Source organism: Protobothrops mucrosquamatus, unplaced genomic scaffold, assembly GCF_001527695.2.
Source record: "Protobothrops mucrosquamatus isolate PMUCROS unplaced genomic scaffold, P.Mucros_1.0 scaffold1781, whole genome shotgun sequence".
NCBI lineage: Eukaryota > Metazoa > Chordata > Lepidosauria > Squamata > Viperidae > Protobothrops > Protobothrops mucrosquamatus.
Genome location: NW_015387919.1, coordinates 335418 through 354865, shown reverse-complemented (window position 1 = coordinate 354865; position 19448 = coordinate 335418). Strand labels below are relative to the sequence as shown.

General features: G+C 42.6%; 2 protein-coding genes across 2 annotated transcripts in view; both read right to left on the bottom strand.

Moving 5' to 3' along the window:
• Window positions 1–8015: 8015 nt before the first annotated feature.
• Window positions 8016–11349, bottom strand: GDF2 (growth differentiation factor 2). Its single transcript, XM_015823137.1, has 2 exons — window positions 11010–11349; window positions 8016–8935 (listed from the first exon to the last, which is right to left on the bottom strand). Exons 1-2 carry the CDS (start codon window positions 11347–11349, stop codon window positions 8016–8018), a joined length of 1260 nt encoding a protein of 419 aa, XP_015678623.1.
• Window positions 11350–11684: 335 nt separating this feature from the next.
• The window catches only part of PTPN20 (protein tyrosine phosphatase non-receptor type 20), a 21322-nt gene continuing 13558 nt past the window's right edge, over window positions 11685–19448 (bottom strand). Inside the window, exon 10 of the mRNA XM_029285506.1 lies at window positions 11685–11869. Coding sequence (XP_029141339.1) covers window positions 11685–11869 — 185 coding nt within the window. The remainder of the gene's footprint in view (window positions 11870–19448) is intronic.

Below are 19448 nucleotides of genomic sequence, written 5' to 3'. Positions count from 1 at the left end.
TACTAGAATCTGGATCAAACTGTACTTGATTTTAAATAATTCAAGTGACTAATCTGGATACAGTAAACAAAAATAAATACAATTAGGTTGTTAGAACGTTTCAGTAAGCGGTTGAAATCTGACTTCTAGATTAAAATGAATGTGTTGTTAGCAGTTTAAAATAATTAACAATGTTTATGTTCCATTGACATAAAAGAGCCCTCGTAGTGCCTTATTTAGTAATACTGGCAGCTGCAACAACAAAAAGAATGTTCAGACAGATATTGTCTAAAACAAAAACATTCTATATAGGACATTCATTTTTGTCACTGAAATTCTCTTCAGCAGTGACAATTGTAAACCATCTTAACACATCTTTATAAGAGTGGAGGTTCGTTCTGTGAGTTTGTGGGTTGGTTTTCAAATGTTTCATTACCAGGCTAGGTAACATCTTCAGCAGAATTTAGGGGATGTCAGTGTCGGTGTTCTTCTGGTTATAAGGGATTATAAATATAAGAAAAAAGGTTCTTGTATTAAAATGTGAAGATGGCTCTTTGTGTAGAACGAGACAGGAAATATTAGAAATAATTGGAAAATTCTGTTCAGAGCTATACAAAGATCAAAATTACTCAAAAGTAACAACACCACAAAAGAGGAAATGCCAAATATCCTAGTGGAGGAAGTATCAAGCGCCATAAAATCAATGAAAAATGACAAAGCTTCAGTGTTACATTTGAAATGCTGAAAGTTGGTGGTCACACTTTACACAAGATACTAGTAAAACTATATTCAAGATGCCTCAGAGAAGAAAAAATATCCAAATGCTTGGGAAAATGCTGAAGTGATTCTTATACACAAGAAAGAGGCCCAAGATGATTTAAAGAATTATTGCCCAATAAGACTTCTTTTAGTCATGTACAAGGTTTTCATCAAGATAATTTTAAATAGGGAATAATTTTTAAAGATTTTAATAATGACACAGCCATTAATATATTTGGTTTTTAATTGGTTTTATAGGGGAAATGTTTTTTGTGTTGTTTTTTAACATGCTGTGAGCCGCCCTGAGTCCCGTGGGGAGAAGGGCGGCATAGAAGTTAGTGATAAAAAAAAAAAAAATAATAATAGCAAAAAGAATATTGAGAACATTAAATGATGCATAGCCATAGGAGCAGGCAGAGATCAGAAGTGGCTGCAGCACAATGGATCACATCCAGGTTAGTCAGCAACTCATTGAAAGGCACTAGTACAACATGTCTCTGTGCATGGCTTTCATTGACTACAAAAAGCATTTGACTCAGTATTCCAGCAAGCAATATACTAATGCATTGCTCAGCCGGGGTTACATAAACTTATTAAAATCAATATATGAAAAAATTGGTGACAATTTGCCTTAATGACCTTAAAGTGGAAATCAACATAAACGAGGTGTACAACAAGGTGATACAATATCACCTATCCTTTTCTCAGCCTGTCTTGAAGAAGTATTTTGCAAACTAGACAGGGCAAAATATTGGAATAAAAATCAATGGCACCTATTTAAATCACAAGATTTGCAGATGATGTCATTCTTTTCTCACAAGACCCAGAAGAGTTACAAAAGCACATACAAAAGCTGCACAAAGCAGAAGAACCTTTGGCTTAAAAATAAACCTGAAAAAGAGCCAGGTTATGTTTAATAAATTCACCAAAGAAAGAAAAAAAATATATCTGGAGAAAAACTAGATGTAGTAGACCACTACATATACCTTAGCCAACGGATCTCAGTGGAAGATGATAGAATAAAGGAAATTGAATGGTGTGTTAAATGTGGTTGGCAGGCATTTGGCAAGCTAAGTGTAATTTTCAAGAACAACCTCCCCCATACCTGAAAAGCTTCCGATCAACATATGCTGCCTGTTCTAACATATGCCAATGAACCATGGACACGGCCCTCACAATCGGTACAAAAGAGCCATGGAAAGATACATGCTTGGCATTACAAGACAAGACAGAAAGATGGATGAGAGAACAAACTAAAGTATATGATGCCATCCAAGAGAGTAAAAGAACTGAAATGGTCACATAGGAAGAAGAACTGAGGGCAGGTGGACCAAGGTGGTCCTGGAACAGATGCCACTTGATCAAAAGCCTCCACGAAAGAGACTTAAAACAAGATGGAGCAACAACATCAGCTAAGCATGGCGGGCCCAACTGGCAAAAGGAAGCCCAGGACTGTATTGGTTGGAAACATGCGGAAGAGGCCTTCATCCTGCAGTGGATAGACAATGGCTAGGATGATGATGATGATGAAGGGCTTATAGCCCTTATAAGCAGCAGAACACCGACACCGACATCCCCTAAACTCCGCTGAAGGTGTTGCTCAGCCTGGTAACAAAACGATCGGAAACACAAGCTCAGAGAACGAACCTCCACCCTCATCCTCCGCCTGAGCTACAGATATTCGCCACTATCACAAACATCTTTATAATTTCCTTCCAGGTCTTATTATAGTTATTTTGAAATAACATACAATTTGTATTTATCATAAAGATACCCAGATATTTTACTTTCTTCTCAATCTTAAAACCCAGTTTATTCATCAATTCTGTTTGGTCTTCTGTTTTCTTTTTTCTTTTTTAGAAGCCAATAAACAAACAAATAAATAAAAAGTTTGGTGAGATAAATGCCAGAAGAGCAAAGCTCAGGGCTTTGGTGATAAAACAAAAAAAAAACACCACGTCCTGCTCTAAAGGCATAGAAGACCCTCACATGAAGCGCTTCGTCCTGGGGCGAAGAAAGGCCCAGGGTCAGGGTGGAGCCTCTTCTCTGGCCAAGGGGTTTGCAGTGGACCAGCCCTTCACCTGCGCTTCTTCCGGGAGGGACATTTTCAGTGAGGGACATTTGCTTCATTACAATATTTGCTTGACTAATTAAAAAGCTAGATACGTACAGCACACGGCTGTCACGTCATTCACTCTCAGGCCAAGCAACATTATGCCAAGAACTAAAAAAGAGTAAGAAATAGTATTTTATGATTTAGCTAAAACCTCTGTTATTATCACTGCTCCTGGCTGCACTCTGCACTATCCCCAGAATGCTGCTAAATCCTGAGGTGACTTTGATCTTCGTAAGTGTAATCGGTAAGGATTTACTTGTAATACCACCCCTGAACATATGGCTGCTGTTTCAGGAGAAATAGATCTTGACAGAATGAAACCGTTGGAATTATTTCATTTCTCTTGGACTCTTTTGCTAGCGATAGAAAGAGATGGAAAGAAGGAATCACAACAGTTCTGGCTGGAGGGCCGTAGGTGGGAGCGGGAATGCGATTTGCTTTTAGGGAGATGTGGCAGCACGAGAAGCCCTTTGCCTGTAACGCAAGACAAAGAAATCCTGATTGACTCATCCCTCCATCTGCTGATTACATGGCCCCAGTTAACCATGAAACGCTTACCCTAAGCCCGGGAGCCCAGAGGGAGCCCGCCTGAGCGATTCCATCCAGGGAAGAAAGCGGCACTGCCTCCTGGGGGAGCTGAAGTGAGTCGGTGGGCACCATTGGGAGTTGGTGAAGGGAAAGCAAAATCCCCTGGACTTTGGTTAGAGATGGGAGGATTGGGCAGAAAGTGTGCGGAGGGAAGGGCAATTGTGTTTAGAAAAAACAACAACCCCTGATCCGTGCCTGCCCCTTTGTGGAGGAGTGCTGTTTCCTCTTTGGGGAATCCTGGGTGTCTTTTGTGGATCCCATTCTGAAGAAATTCCTGAACGAGAAGGGGTCTCCTGTCCTCTTCGTGGCTCCTCCGGCCCCACCAGGATTCTGCTGGGTTGCCCAGCCTCTTTCCTTGTCATTGAAGAACTGTATTCATTTTTTTATTTTACTTTTTCATAATTATCAACATATATTTATATGTGTGTGTATGTGTGGGTGTGTTTATCTAATTATTTATGGATGTAATAAAGATTGATTGAGGAGTGCTGATTTTTAAATACAAATTTTCCATGATTATTCTCAACTATTTTAAGAGTAAGTTTAAAATTTACTTCTAAAATTAAAAATAGGTTGACTAATCGATCCTTTTTTCAGAATAGGAAGTGAAGATTCAGGAAAGAAAAGTTATAGAACTACAGCTGGTCAAAAATATAGCTACAGTGGATACTTTTCAACAAAAACAAGCAAACAAAAACAGCTGAGAGAAGCGCACAACTCCACATTTGGGAAAGATCATGTGGGAAGTCAACCCTTCCCCAAGAAGGAAATATTTTGGGGGATATTTAAAAAGCAGAATATTATATTTATCCAAAAGAAAGCAAGCCCAAGTCTCTCTGCCACAAGCAGAAGCCAGGTCTGTAGAAATGCAGATTTGATAATCCTTTCAGAAAGACTGGAGCCAGGAAGCTTGGAGCTGATGGGATTAGAAAGACAAAGATGCCTAGAACTAACATCTCACCCAAAAAAATCCAACACAGGACATAGCCATCAGCCACAGCCCCAGGGAAGCAGGACATGACCTTTAGGACATAATAGATTTAACCCACCACCATCAGAATACCAAAATGACACATTCAAAAGCTCAGGTCAAAGTTCATGCCACAGGAACAACTCTAAACACAAAAGCCCAAGAAGATATAAAAACCCACCACTCCCAGCTCCATGTGGTCAGCCACCCCAGAAACATGCTGCTGTCACTGTAGTTTCTGGCAACTAAATAAACAAGAACCTCCTTTCTAAAGCAGTCTCCATTTTGTTTATTCCTGGCTTGGACTGGACCCTGATGAAGATTTTTCTTTGAACAATCATATTAATGTAATTTTAATATACTATTTTGGATTCTTCTCAGTGATGTGGACAAGATGTATGGAGAGAACATCACCCTTTCTCCACTACATAAAAGAAATGTTGGAGACTTCAAGCTGAAAAATGACAGGCTTGCCTCAACTACATTGATGGAAAAGGTGGGGATGCTCTCAATTCCAGATTTATGCTCAATTCCAGCACATTCCAGAAGTTATTGATTATTTGGACCCATTTTAATAGGGCTCCTGTATTGGCTGATCAGGATTTCAAGCTTTATATTATGCATAAATATAAATATGTGACATTTTAAAGCATTGAACTTCTTTTTATTATTTTATATTTTCTTGACTGTAAGAAGCCCGAAGCATCATGGGGGATGGAAAGGCATGGAATCAAATGAAATTGAAATCTATATAAATAAAAATGTAAATGTTCATTTGTTCAAAATCTTAAATCTCCGAAAGTTCTTCACCGATTGCTTTGAAATTTTGACACAACATTGCATTTGAATACGTGCGTGTTTTTATATACCTACTATTATATAGATGCCACACCTGTGACACAAACGTGCGCTTTCTCTTTTCTTTCTTTTCCATTTAACCAGACTGAGCCACAGCAACGCGTGGCCGGGTACAGCTAGTTAATAAATAAAAGAAGACCTTGAGCTTGCTCAGCTCTCCTGTTTCCATCTATTGACACATTCACTCCCTTTAAGTGAGCAGGTAAAAAGGGAGAGTAAATGGGCCTGAAGGCTCCTTGGGGCTCTCCGAGCTTAGCTTATTTCTTTTCCATTTGCCAACCAGGGAATATCATCAGTGCTGATGCATTGCTATCGTCACTAGCCCTCATGATGTTGCCAATGAAACGTCAATGGCAAGGAAAAGTCAATGGCAAGGAAACCAGCTGAGCTCTGAGAGCACTAAGGACCCCTCATGTCAGCCCTGAGCTGCAAATATTCTCCCTTTATTGGTAAACGGGCCTCTCACGAGGGCCTCTCAAGGCAGTTTAACTGATGAGCCACAGGTTTATCTATGGAAAGGCTCAAAATATTCAGAAGGTCAAGGCTTTGTGAGAATAGAGATAAAGGATTCCGTCCCTCTGCGAAAGTCATGTAGTTCTGTATGTGATCACTCAAGTACGTAGGTAAAAATAGAGGCCAGATGGACAAGAGAACTCGAGAGGAGATACCGGCTGCTTAGCCAAAGGAAAGCACCAGAAAGAAAGAGCTGAGATGGAGATTCCTTCTAGGATTACCTGACCTGCAAAAATCCAGGTGACCGCCAGGTGGGTGCTCCAAGGCTGGAAGTTTTTAAGAAGAGACTGGACAGCCATTTGTCTGAAATGGTATAGGGTTTCCTGCCTGAGCAGGGGGTTGGACTTGATGACCTCCAAGGTCCCTTCCAACTTTATTATTATTATGGATCATCGCACAGTCAGCCAGATGTTCAGACTGGATTTGGCATTTTGTCTACCTATCGAGTCCTTTCCCAGGACCTGGGATAGGCAGATGTGGATGTTTGATGGTATTACAGATACCGTCGCAGGATGGAAGCAGTTCCTAGTAAGGCCGCCTTTTGCAATTGACTAATAGCGAATTTGTCAATGCCAATGGTGTCCAAGGTCCCTTCCAACTTTATTATTATTATTATTATTATTATTATTATTATTATTATTATTATTATTATTATTATTATTATTATTATTATTATTATTATTATTATTATTATTATAGATAGCAGCAAAGAAATGCCGGATGCAAATAACTTGGCTGTCACATGGTGATTGTCAGGGTTTTTGCAGCCCATCATGGTGGTGTGTCTTCTAGCAGCATGTTTGGGCCAACCTAGATTGGTAACGCTGATAACGTTTGGGCACTCAAATATCTGTTCTTTAAATCCCATCCCTTAAGCTTTCCATGGCCTGGCTGGGTGTGTGAGAGGGATTCAGTGGATGGAATTGCTGTTTTCCGTACTCATCTTGGCAGAGCAGAAGAACCTGATGGCCAGGGAGATCTTATACTTTTTTCAGATGGGACTTTAGATGATTAGTAAAGTCCTTTTCCCCCCCAACAAAGTTTATACGATTTCTCTTTCATATCTGGAGACCACAAAAATTGTTCTGTGGAACGAATCGCTCAGATAACGTGCCCATTTGGGGCTGGTCCTTTAATGTTTCTTTTAGAACTGCTCATATTTGAGGTAAATGTGACAAGTGACACTCATAAAGCTTCCATTTATTTTGTTTATTTCTCTCCTTGTGACAATGGACTAGCCCTTTCTCTAAAATAGTCATTTAGTGTTATTTCATTACTCCGTTTTTATTCATTTCTTTATTGAGTTATTTTTAGGGACTCTGAATGTTGGGTCCCTTCTTACCCGGCCCTGACATCTTTGGGGCCTGGTTACTCCTATCCTTTGTACCTTTTTGACCCAACGAAAATTCATAGTTGAAAAATATGACATTTTAGAGTGCTGAATCCCACAATCTAGATAAGGTTTATTACATGAAACAACAACTTGTTTGCAGCCCTATCCTAACTTCCTTCTTTTCTACCTACTTCTGGTGTCTTCTCTATGGCAGGTGGGTGAGGATGCCAATCCTACCAAATCTATGGTGAGTTTTAGAATAGAGATAACAAATTGAAGTCAATTTGGGATAAAGGAAGCACCCAGAATGCATTTCATGTATCAAAGTTGTTTACACATTGCATATTGTACTTTAGTAATCTTTATAGTAGTCAGATTTCAATATCATTTTAAAACATTTTTTCACTGCTTGGAAAATAATTACACTACTAGAAAAGTATTTCATAATGCTTTCCTTCTAAATGTTTTTTCTATGATGGAAATGTGAAAAAAACACCCACCCTTTGGGGGCTGGAGAAAAAAACTACAGTTCTGTAAACATACGTGATATTGGCACAATAGTCAAAAGAACTCCTGCAACCGCGCATACGGTCATCAGCGGTTCATCTTCTGGAAATAGCTCCTGCAGTCAATAAGACCCCACAAATATTTACAGTACAGTTGATGGGCACAGATAGAGGTTCTTTTAATGATATCTTCCTAAAAATATACAGTAAGTATATAAAGGAAATATTGCAGGGGGAGAAAGAGCTATGTAGGTAAGAGAGATTCGGTCTAGAAATTAATGGTTCCATTCTTAGTCACTGATTTACAACAAGTGCCATTCTATGAGAAATTCAGGGAGAAAGGGCTGCACTCACAACTTTATGTTTAAATTATGAATGCGAGGTCCTCTCATACTACCGGCAGCCACATTCGGCTACTTTCATCCCTTCGTATTCGTATTTCAGGGTGGGGGTTCCGGCCTCATCTTTATAAAGCATGGAGATTGCTTCCAGCTTCGTGGGAACACAACAGGCCTTGACAGCTTTCTTGGGGTTTTTGTAGTGGACCAAGGTCTGGACAATTGCATGTTTGGTTGGGGTAACATTGTCAGTCAGAGGATAGAAGCAGCCCCCTTTACATTGAAAAGCCTCGTAATCTGGAGGAGCAATGATCCAGTTCCAGCCAATTTCTTTAAAATTCACATGGAGGGCTGTTTTCCGGCAATGGTTGAGCTCAGTACTTCGCTTGCTTCTTGACAGGGAGTGGTGGGTCCCGTGGACAGGCCAAGAATTCCGCCTGTGGGCAGCATGGTCCTTCGCTAAACTCTTCAGCACATCCTCCTGTTCATGTGCCACCATTTCCTGGAGCTCTGCATGGTTTGCTTTGACCGTCTTGCCGTGATCATTAGAAAACACTATCAGGGAGGGCAGATGGTTTGAGTCAGGAGCCACACTGATGTTCAGATGCCCACAGTTGAAATCACTTGGATCATAGCTCTTCATGGCGGTTTCCAACCGGTTGACAGTCCTGGTCTTTTCTGCCTTGACCCATTTTTTCACAGTGCTGGACACATCAAATGTCACCCAGCCACATCCCTGGATTTCTCTGGAGGCGAGGAAGTTCTTTACGCCCTCTACTTCCTCCCCTTTATCTCCTTCATGCATGTCATAAATTACTACGTTCCCATGAACATGAGGAAAGCACTCGGCCTCTTTCTGACATGCAATGTGGATCCTCAGCTCAGCTTTAGTGACTTCTTCATGCCATGGGATGGAAACGTTGAAGAGAAAGAGGTATTTCTGATTTATTTCCAGTGAAGAGAAAGAAGAAATATCTGATGGAGAAAATGATAAACACTGTTATAATGATAATTGACTTTCTCTAGCACAGAAAGGAATGCAAACCTGAATATTAGGAAATATGTCCAATGCTGAAACTTCAACATTTCATTACCAATATTACTAAAATGCTAATATGAAACAAAGTAAAGCAATTAAATTATGCCTATATAAGTGAAAGGTAATAATAATATGGGGAAGTAGGCATATTTTCCAGCATATTGTAAACTGCCTGGAATCATTGATTGAGATGAATGGCTATAGCGGTTCAGGTGGTAGCAACTGGGAGAGAGTTTTAGGTATGGAAGCTGGTTTTGTGATTTTGGTCCATCCTTCTTTCTTAGCCCAACTCACCCCTCAGAGTGGCTGTAAAATGAAAGTGGAATATAATTTACACACACACACACACACACACACACACACACACACACACACACACACACACTAAATTGATTGTATTGGCTGTGCTTTAACTCATAATAGAGCTACTTTAACTATTACGGAAAAGCATATTCAGACAGATTCAACCCCTTCTGGATGAGGGGGGGAGGCTCAGACCTGGCTTTCCTTGGTTCTAAACCAGTGTTTCTCAACCTTGACAATTTTAAGGCATGTAGACTTCAACTCCCAGAATTCCATAGCCAGCAATGCTGGCTGTGGAATTCTGGGAGTTGAAGTCCACATGCCTTAAAATTGTCAAGGTTGAGAAACACTGTTCTAAACCAACACTGAACATTTCACTAGACTTGCTCTGTCTAAAAAGAGATTAGGAAAACTTCAGAGAATGGGCGATTTGCACTGTTTTGGTTGAATGATTAGTATCAACTGGGAAAGTTATCAGCCTAAAAATCTGCTGTAGGCAAAAGGAAAAGATTAAAGTGGGTAGACTTTTTATTTTAAAAAAAATCCTCTTAAAGGCTTCTTAGAAACTTTAGAACCTTATATGGGCTCCAGATCTATGTTTATCAAAAGAGATTGGAGACATTAGCTGGTTTCTTTGCCTAAATGTGTGAGTGTTGAGTTTTGTATTTTTGTTGATGATGTGTTCAATATTTTATCTGTGACTTTGAGTTGGTGGGACACAGGGAGGGGCCAATTATCTAAGGGGGAATGGGAGATTTGCCAACTTTTTCATCTTCCATATAAACTTACTTATGTGTTTATTACATTTTTAAACCCCTTGTAACATTTGGATGGCTCTGTGTTAACTGATCAGTTAATTAACTGCCTTTCAGAAGAGTTCCATGTTGACCAACCTTTGGTGATGAGCAGGGTTGGGACTTCTTCCACGAAGCCAAACAAATTAGTAAATAAGCACATAATTAATGGCGCGTTCTTCTAGGTTGGGGAGATGGGCTCTCAAAGCCTGCTTGCCTTTGTCCTCGGCTTTAGGTCAATTGACCTGTTTCTGAATCTCCTCTGAAACAGCAATTACAACCAGATAATACCATCCTAACATTTGTTCTAGCTTTTTTTTTTTTTAATTTAGTACTTAAAGACCTCTTCCTCCTGGAGCAAAGCTGAAAACATTTTACTCCACCTGGCAATATTGAAAAGGAGGCGGCTGATAGCCAAGACTAATCTATAGTTGAACCAGAGTAAAGAGAAAGATCCCGAAGCATCGGGCCATGATCAAAGCTGGACAATTTTGGCTCAGGAGAACCTGGAGGTCAGGAGGAAATGAAATGGCGTGAGTTTTCTTTTGATTTCAGGATCTCCAGCACACACACACACACACACACAAACACACCCTCTGACAAATGTTCATGGTTCCTGAGATTTCTAGAATACCCAGAGATTATTCAGAGCTGCATTGTATGCTAGCAGAACTGTATACCTGCACTTTAAAAGAACTATAGAAGTACTAACATTGGTCTGAGAAATTGATGCAAATTACATTGATAATTTATCGGTGCCTTCATTTTTCTTTTTTAAAACGTCCTTCTTTATATCTTACATTATAAAACAAAACAAGTGGAGAATTTAAAAAAAAAACCTGTTCCAATGGAATTTGGGATCCCAATTGTCGCCTCAAAAAACTCTACCTCACCCATTGAAAACTACTCATACCTTCAGGTCTGAAGCTGCGCACAACGTTAGCAATGGGACTGGAGGACTTGTCCTGGCTGTATCTGTTATATAAATCAATCATGAACTGGGGTGGTTCCTCTTTGAGCTTTTCTTGTGAAGGTATTGCCGATAAGTTCAAGTTCCTTAAAAAATCAGCTTTCAGGTTCTCCAGAAAAGCCTTAAAGTCGAAATAGGCCTCTCCCTCCACATTTCCAAGTTCACCAGAAGATTTGTGAGAATTCTCCTTTGTGGGTAAGCTGGGCTGGTTTCCCATGAGGGTTTCACTTTGCAGGACAACGAGGATGGCGTACAGAAGAGTCCAGGCACCAAAATATAACATGTTGTTAAGTTTCCAGGGCTGGGGGAAAACAAATGATCCAGAACAGCAAAGTTTTGTCTGATGAAGTCTAAAGAACATGCAGTGAATTAAAAAAAAAGGCCTGTCACTTTCTAAAGCTGTGTTTCTGCTGTGTGTGTGGGGGGGTTTTTTTTCCCAGCCCCTTGTGAATCCTCAGATTGGTTGTGCACTTGCCCTTATCTCAGCCATTGATGTTCCAGTTGAGCCTCTTATCTATTGAGGCTCTCCACTAATGAAGATTCTATAAACATCAGGCAAGCACAGATGGCTTGTGGCATCCAGGAAAGAATCTATGTTTGTTTTGGGGTCATCATTGCCTAATTATGTTCCTTTATCGTTTCCTTGCCAGCAACAATACATATTTTAAGATTCTTCAGGGCAGGCATATGGTAGACTGTTTCCTTAGTTCCCACACCAGGCAAAACCAGGATGAGAATGGACAAGAACTCATTTTGATTAGCCTTCATGTACATGTCACCCAGGTTGAAAGTTTCTGTGTTTTCTGTTAGAAGACACAACAATCCCGTCATTATGCAAATATCTGAATTTCACACACACCCCTTATCTTCCCATTGCAATTGCTTTTATACCAAAGGCTCTTTGCTGTCTTTTCAGCCTTCCTTCCCTAATCAGAACTGTGAGCGCCCAGACAGTTAACCCAGTGACAGCCTCCCACACCCCAACAATCTGAGCTGAAATACAGACAGCCCTTCAAATATCTCCTCCTTCTCCCATTTTGCACCATTGCGCACGGCCCCTTTTGCAAAAACACAGGCAACGTTGCATGCATTTCCTTGGCATGGGGCCCCAGGACACGCAAATGCTTTGAGGAAGAATGCTGTTCTTGTGGGTTCTCCAAAACAAAAAGATCTTCTGGATCAATTACATCTGTGAAACCTTTGTGCTCAAGAATACTCGAGTCTTTTCTGAGGCAGGTCTTCTATGCGTGGTGGATATTTCAGTGTCTGACAAACCATGGAAAACTGGTATGTTAAAAAGAAAAAAAACCATTTTGGATAAAACCAGGATAGAGACAAATAGCAGGAACTCTTGTCCACTGTCCTTTGTCTTGTTCTCATATTGTAGTTGGGCACAGGAGGACGTAACCAGACCTAGCCAAAGTTTACTTGTGGGGAGGGCGTGTGCTGGCCCTTCCTTGGCTGGGCCCCTGTGTTCCTCTGACCCTCCCCCGAGCAGCAGGAGGAGAGACCTCCCATTGGCCCTCAATATCCCACACAGGGGTGGGTGGGTTCCAGAAGAACTGTCAGCACTCAGTGTTAACCTTAACAAAAGACAAAAGAGATGATGGGAGACAGGAAACTGGTTGATTGGGATGCTCAAGGTATGTGAGAAATATTGATTTTTATTTAACAGGAGTAAGGTCCATTAGACAGAGGAGGGCAATCCATGCCTGCAGATGTTGTTCCTTCCTTTGATTTATTTTCTGGGATGAACGGAGAAGTTCATCAGAACAGACCCCAAAGTGTAATTTACAAAACTGTAAATTATAGTTATTTTGGTTTTAACAAATAGCAACATATTGCTTTTTTTTCATAATTCAAGGATTATCAACTGCTTACCACATAAATTTAAATACAACATACACTGCTATATGTTTCATTTTGTAAAACAATACACTTGGTGAGATGGGCGCCATAGAAGTTTGATAATAAATAAATAAAAATAGACAATTTATTATAAAGATTACATTAAATGTTTGAACGGGTTGCCATTTCTTTCTCAAAAGGTCCTCACTCGTTTGACCTTTGAACATCCCTAGAAGAACAACTTGTTCTCTGACATTTGCAAATTCTTTTGTGAGGGGCTCCTTTAGACCGTCTGTTGGCCTCTGGGCCTGATTTTTGGTACACCCTATGAATTTGAAGAAGGGAGAACCAAATCTTCCTTCTACCTAATGCATGTATTCACGGGCTCTGGATGCCCTATCCCACCGTCTGAAGGAGAGCGATGAGTTGGTTTGGCTGATGACCCAAAGCTTCTTCCCTGACCTGCTTCGGGCAGTCAGTGGGAAAGAACACGATGACGACGAAAGGAGATGAGGCGATGGGCGACTGTGAGGCTTCCGTTCTATTAGTCTTTGATGACAGTCAGGGCTGATTTATCAACGCAGCTCAAGCAGGACAGCCCTGGTGCCTACAACGCTCATCTATTAATCAGGGAAAGTTAATCTGCGAGAACATTAATGAATACAAATTGCTCCCAAAGGCTGATGAAGCATTAGATTCCCTCTCAGCAATCGTGGTTCCTATTATCTTCCAAACAGAGATTCCTGTCAGGGCACTCAAGGATGGTCAGAGATGATGAAGACAAATGATCAGCTTTGGAGGAACATGCTTCCCTCAATTAGCATCCAAGGGCCCTTAATGTGGAGGATGGTTTCATCAGAGCCCCAGCTCCAAAAACTGGAGGCAGCTGCTTGCAACAAATTATTTAAATTATCTAGTTATAAGGGAGATTTTTGCAAGAACCAGCCCTGTGTGTGAATTTATATTATGGACTCACAAATATTGCATCCTTTATGAGATCTCAGGACAGCTAATTATGATTTTTGGGAGAGGATGGGGGTGGGCTATAATATCTTACAATGCCTGGAATTTGTTCCATAAGATACAGGCATCCCTGTCTTGAGAGAAGAAGGGGGCCTCTCCCCTTTTCAGACGGAAGGAGAAGGGCCGCCTCAGCACACAACTGCACAGCCCTCCAGAGACGGGAGGCTCACCCAAACACGGGCCTTCCTCAGGGGCTGGGGAATTTCAGAGGGAGGTGAGGTTACAGGAAGTCCTCCACTTACAGAAGTTCGTTTAGTGACCGTTTGAAGTTACAAGGGCAGTGAAAAAAATGACTTATGGCAGCTTTTCACAATTAAGACCGTTGCAGCATCCCCATGGTCATGTGATCTAAATTCTGATGCTTGGCAACTGACTCATATTTATGACCGTTACATGTCCTGGAGTCATTTGTGACCTTCTGACAAGCAAAGTCAGTGGGGAAGTCAGATTCACAGAACAATTGTGTTACTAACTTAGCAACTGCAGTGATTCATACAACTGTGGCAAAAAAGGTGTAAAATGGAGCTAAACTCACTTAACAAATGTCTCACTTAACAACAGAAATTTTGGGCTCAATTGTGGTCATAAGTCGAGGATTACCTGTAAAACATAAGCTATAATCGACATGTCGATTAGTTAAAATGGTCCAACCCAGGCACTTGATGGTCCCAGAATTTCCTCCCTCATCTGTGGGCCATTCCGTTTAAGCCCCACCCCTTTTGCTGCACCCAGAGATGGCCAGGAAGGGCGGCCTCATCCCTTGCTCTTCCTTCAACGTGGCTCAGGGAGCGCCTTGTTTTACCAGAGAACGGAGAGCAACCAAGTGCAGGAGGTGCTGCACCCCGTGTGAGGGAAGCTTGAATGGTTGGAGGCTCTCCGTTCCTCTTGCTCTTTGCACCTCAGTCACCTCCGTTTGGCTCCTTGGCTTAAACCTTCTTCCCCCTCTCCGGTCTCATGGCTACAGAAGATGATTAAGGCCTCCACAGACAATCAAACAAGGCAATTAAACCACAAAAAAGCGCTTCATGGTTCTGGACGACCACTGCAATTATACGCTAGCCTTACATCCTCCATTTATGTGAAAATGGCAGCCTATTTAGCTGCATTTGAATAGCTGATGGTCTGGATCTATTTCAATCAGTGCTTTACTTGGATTTTGGACTGCTTTAATCATTTGCGCAGGTGATTTATTCTGGCAAATAGATGGTGGGGAATCTGATTCTGTTTGACCTCCCAGATTCTTATTGCTTTCAGCCTCATGGGCCTCAGCATCTTTCGGGACCACTTGTCAGTGATGGGCCAGGGGTCATAGCTGTGTGGCGGTTCTGGTCCTTCCTTCAGGGGCCACATAGAAGATGGTGCCGGAAGACTTCAAACAATGTAGGTGGTTGGCCCATTGTCAATTTCTCCTTTCTGATACTAGAATTGGATTTGCACAAACAGGATTTCAAGATCTCTGATAAGTAAATTGAATAAAAATAAATAAAAGCTATTAAGAATGCTTGGAATAGTAACAGACTAGTCTGCTTTCAAGTTGTTTGTTCCTGTCATCTTTTGATGTCTTGCAAATTCATATCTTTGTCCCCAAAGGCATTTCACCTCTACCAGAAACTGTAGGGTGAAGTCATTCAGAGTAGACCTCTGAGAACAAGCTCTGTTCAGCCCTACTACATAACTCCACAGAAGCAGTTGAATGGGCTAGATGAGCGGGGACAAGCGGACATTAAATCCAAACAAGATGGAGATTCTACTGGTGAATAGCAAAAGCACTTGGAGACTGAGATGAATCCACTTCTCTTCTGTTTCTCTGTAGGACTCCACTTTCCCCCAAATGCCTTTTCTTTTGTTGTTGTTTAAAATGCTCAGACCATATTCTGACAGCATCTCTGTGCAACTATTGCCCAATGTCACAGTTCGTAGCTGCCACAGATAAAAAGAGCTTTCCTAGTCAACATGAGAAGGTCAAATGCTGTGACATGACCAGCCTCATCTTTCTCGCTCCACGGAGAGTCAAGGAGTGGAGCTGCAGGAAACCGGTGGATGAGAGGAAGGCTATCCTGCAGCTCTGATGCTGGGTCCTCTCAGAGGGGCCCTGCCTCCTCTTCAACCAACTTCAAGCAGCAGAGCTAGACAGGTCCTCTCCTTGACGGCTGCTGATGTCACGTCAAAGCAGGCAATGTTGAGAGTGACAGTGCAATGACCTGAGTGAGGAAGGTAGCTTCCTACTCTGCATGTTAACGCATTTTTGAATGAAATGACTTGACATTCAGTGAAAAGCTATGAAAAGTCACGCATTAGTCAAAATGACAGAATCAGGACTTACTCGACAGAGCCCTTGTTTTCCACAGCTCCTTCCAATCCCTCATCCTAGAGTTTATGCTGAAATGAGCACAGCTGACTGGGTGAGAAGAAATTTAATTATTGTCTGGCAAGAACTGTCTCCCCAGGTGCTGTGACAGGGAAAGGCACGTAGTGCTCCCTGGGCCCAGCATCGCTTTGCGTTAACATCAAGAAATGACAAATGGAAGAAAGCAAAGAACAGATGGTTGCATGTTTCTGCACTGCCACGGCGCTGGCAGCAGCAGGAGTAGCGTAGGCCAACTTTAGCAGCAGCTTGTCTGTTTAATCAGTGACATCACCAAAGTAAAGAAACCCCAGGTAATGCAGATGTCTCTGGGTCATGACCCGAATCAGGTACGACCTGCACAGCCCCTCCCCTCGTGATGCTGAGGTCACCAGCATCGTCTCCAGGCTGAGTTCAAGGCAAACCGTTTTTAACTTCAAGTTCTAGATCTAACTTAAAGTTATTCAATTATTTCTAGTCTTCAGATGCTCAAGTGTGTGATTGTAAAGGCGATTCCAACTCACACAATGTATTTATGCATTTATCAAATTTACTTGCTGCGCATCTTGCAGTTCAGGTGAATGAGCAGTTAGTTGCCTGTGTATGTTTAGAACTGAATGGTGTTGGTGGCCACAAACCCAAGTGCAGAAGTATTCCCACATTCCAGAATGCTGGAGAATTTTTGTCACATACTTGACATGCTTCAACATACTGGAGTGAGTGCAGCCTGTTGACAAGTGGGGTTCCTGATCCCAGACAAGACTGAAATTGCATTAAGACGAATGTGCTTCCCTGCTGCAGATTGCCAGGCAGACTCTGTTCCCGTTTTGTGAGGGGCACATTAAAAGCGTTAAGATCCTTTTCGGCATTTGAGCAGGGGTGTGAGTGTGAATCTTGTGATTTCAGCATAAGAAGATGGGTGGTTAAGAAATGTGAAGTAATCTATCAATATCAATCAATCAATCAATCAATCAATCAGATTAGTTCTATGTGCAAGCCATTTAACATCTCTGTAGAGTTTCTGTTTGGACACACAGCAGAAGTTCTAAACAGACTTTCACTGATAGTTATTTCAAAATAAAATCTTTTGAAGCACTAAGAAAAATCTAAACATTGTCTCTGATAATTATCCTTTTGGAAATAAAATGCCATATCTGCTGCAGGACTACTTTTGTCCTTTTTCTAATAGGACCTGCTTTCACAGACGCACGGGAGAGGGGACAGGCTTTTCTAAAGGTATCTGGGGGCTGTCTGGGCAGAGCCTGGTGACGCGGGTTGAATCTGCAAGAGGAGATAAATATACTGAACAAAATATTGTTGGAGCTGCTCCTGTTGGCTTCCGCAAATACACGGTGAGGAAACCAGATGATTGGTGCTGATTGTGTCTATTATTTGATGGGCTAAGACCCAGGTCCCCCATCGTTTGAATCCACTTTTCCCTAGTGGATCATGCTGTACCACCCCTCCCCACCCCTCTGATGCTGAATTGCTTCTGAATCACAGATAAAGGGCCCTGATTCTTGGGAGGGGGCCAAGAATCTTGATATGCAGCAGTTGAGAACTGGGGGTTGCCAAAGACTTTCTGTGCTGTCTCATATTAAAATGGGTGAACAGGAAGGATTTCTTTTTCCTTCTGAACAAAAAGTGCCCACACCCTATCAGTGATGCTCAGGGAAAAGTTACGCACTCAGCTGTAGGTCAAGCACAGATAAAATGGTACACAAGGAAATAGTGACATCTGCTGGTTTGTAATGTTGCAGAGAACTTGAGAATGTGTACATTGCTTCTACTAACAAAAATGATTCCTTACTATCTAATCGGGTGAGGAGAGCCAGTTTGGTGTAGTGATTTAGGCACTGGGCTAGAAAGCGGGCGATGGTGAGTTCTAGTTCCGCCTTGGGCACAAAGCCAGTTGGGCCAATCACTCACTCTCAGCCCTCGGAAGGAGGCAATGGCAAAAGCACTTCTGGAAAACCTTGCCAAGAAAACTGCAGGGGCTTTTCCAGGCATCCTCTGAGGATCGGACATGACTGAACGGAATAGAAAGAATATTTAAATGTGGTACTGTTCAAGAAGAATTAAGGTTGGGGGAACCTTTTTCGAGAATATTTTTTTAACAACCACTTCATTCAACAACTAAGATTCCAGCCCCAATCGTGGTCATTAAGCAAGGACTACCTGCAAATGGCTGCGAGGGGTTTTTTTTCTTTAATTTTGAGCTCAAGACAAAGCTTTAATGATTTAAGAGTAAGGCTTCAATTGTGAGGTTTATTGTATTTGCTGACTGGCCAAAGGCAGTAATTAAAATGTATTCATTCATTATACAATTTTAAGTATCATATTCAATTCAAATATAGCACAACAAGATGAAATTCTGCAAACCAGGAAAAACATAAATATATGTTGCATGGAAAAAAACATAAAACATGTCACAAAGGTATTATAGGCGCATGTGTGAGGATGGCGGACCTACTGTTTTTGGCTCCGTAATCTCCGCGGGGTCCTCAGCGGAGATGGGGGAGCCTTGAAAGGTCCGGGGGTGCTCGCCGGCCGGAGTTGGAAGGAGGAGAGGGTCGGCGAGCGAAAAGGACGAGTCGGACCGCGGGACCACCCGGGCGGAGCCGTGAGCCGTGAGGGGAAGCCGAGCAGACGAGCGGAGCGGCCTGGTGAGCGGAGCGGCCTGGCGAGCAGACGAGCGGAGCGGCCTGGCGGGTAGAACGGAGCCGGGTAGAACCACCCGGGCGGAGCCGTGAGCCGTGAGGGGAAGCCGAGCAGACGAGTGGAGCGGCCTGGCGAGCGGAGCGGCCTGGCGAGCAGACGAGCGGAGCGGCCTGGCGGGTAGAACGGAGCCGGGTGGCCGGGGAAATCGGCGGTGGGCCATCTCGGGGCCTGGCGGCAGGTCGTCTCGGGGCCTGGCGGAGAGATTGGACCAGGCGAGGAGAGCGAAGCCGGGCGGCCTGGCGGAGAGGTTGGGCCGTCTCGGGGCCTGGCGGCGGGTCGTCTCGGGGCCTGGCGGAGAGGTTGGAGAGGCCGGGGCCTGGCGGAGAGGTTGGAGAGGCCGGGCGAGGAGAGTGAAGCCGGGCGGCCTGGCGGCCTGGCGGAGAGGTTGGAGAGCTGAGCCGGGCGGCCGGGGAAGCCGGCAGCCGGTCGTCTCGGGGCCTGGCGGT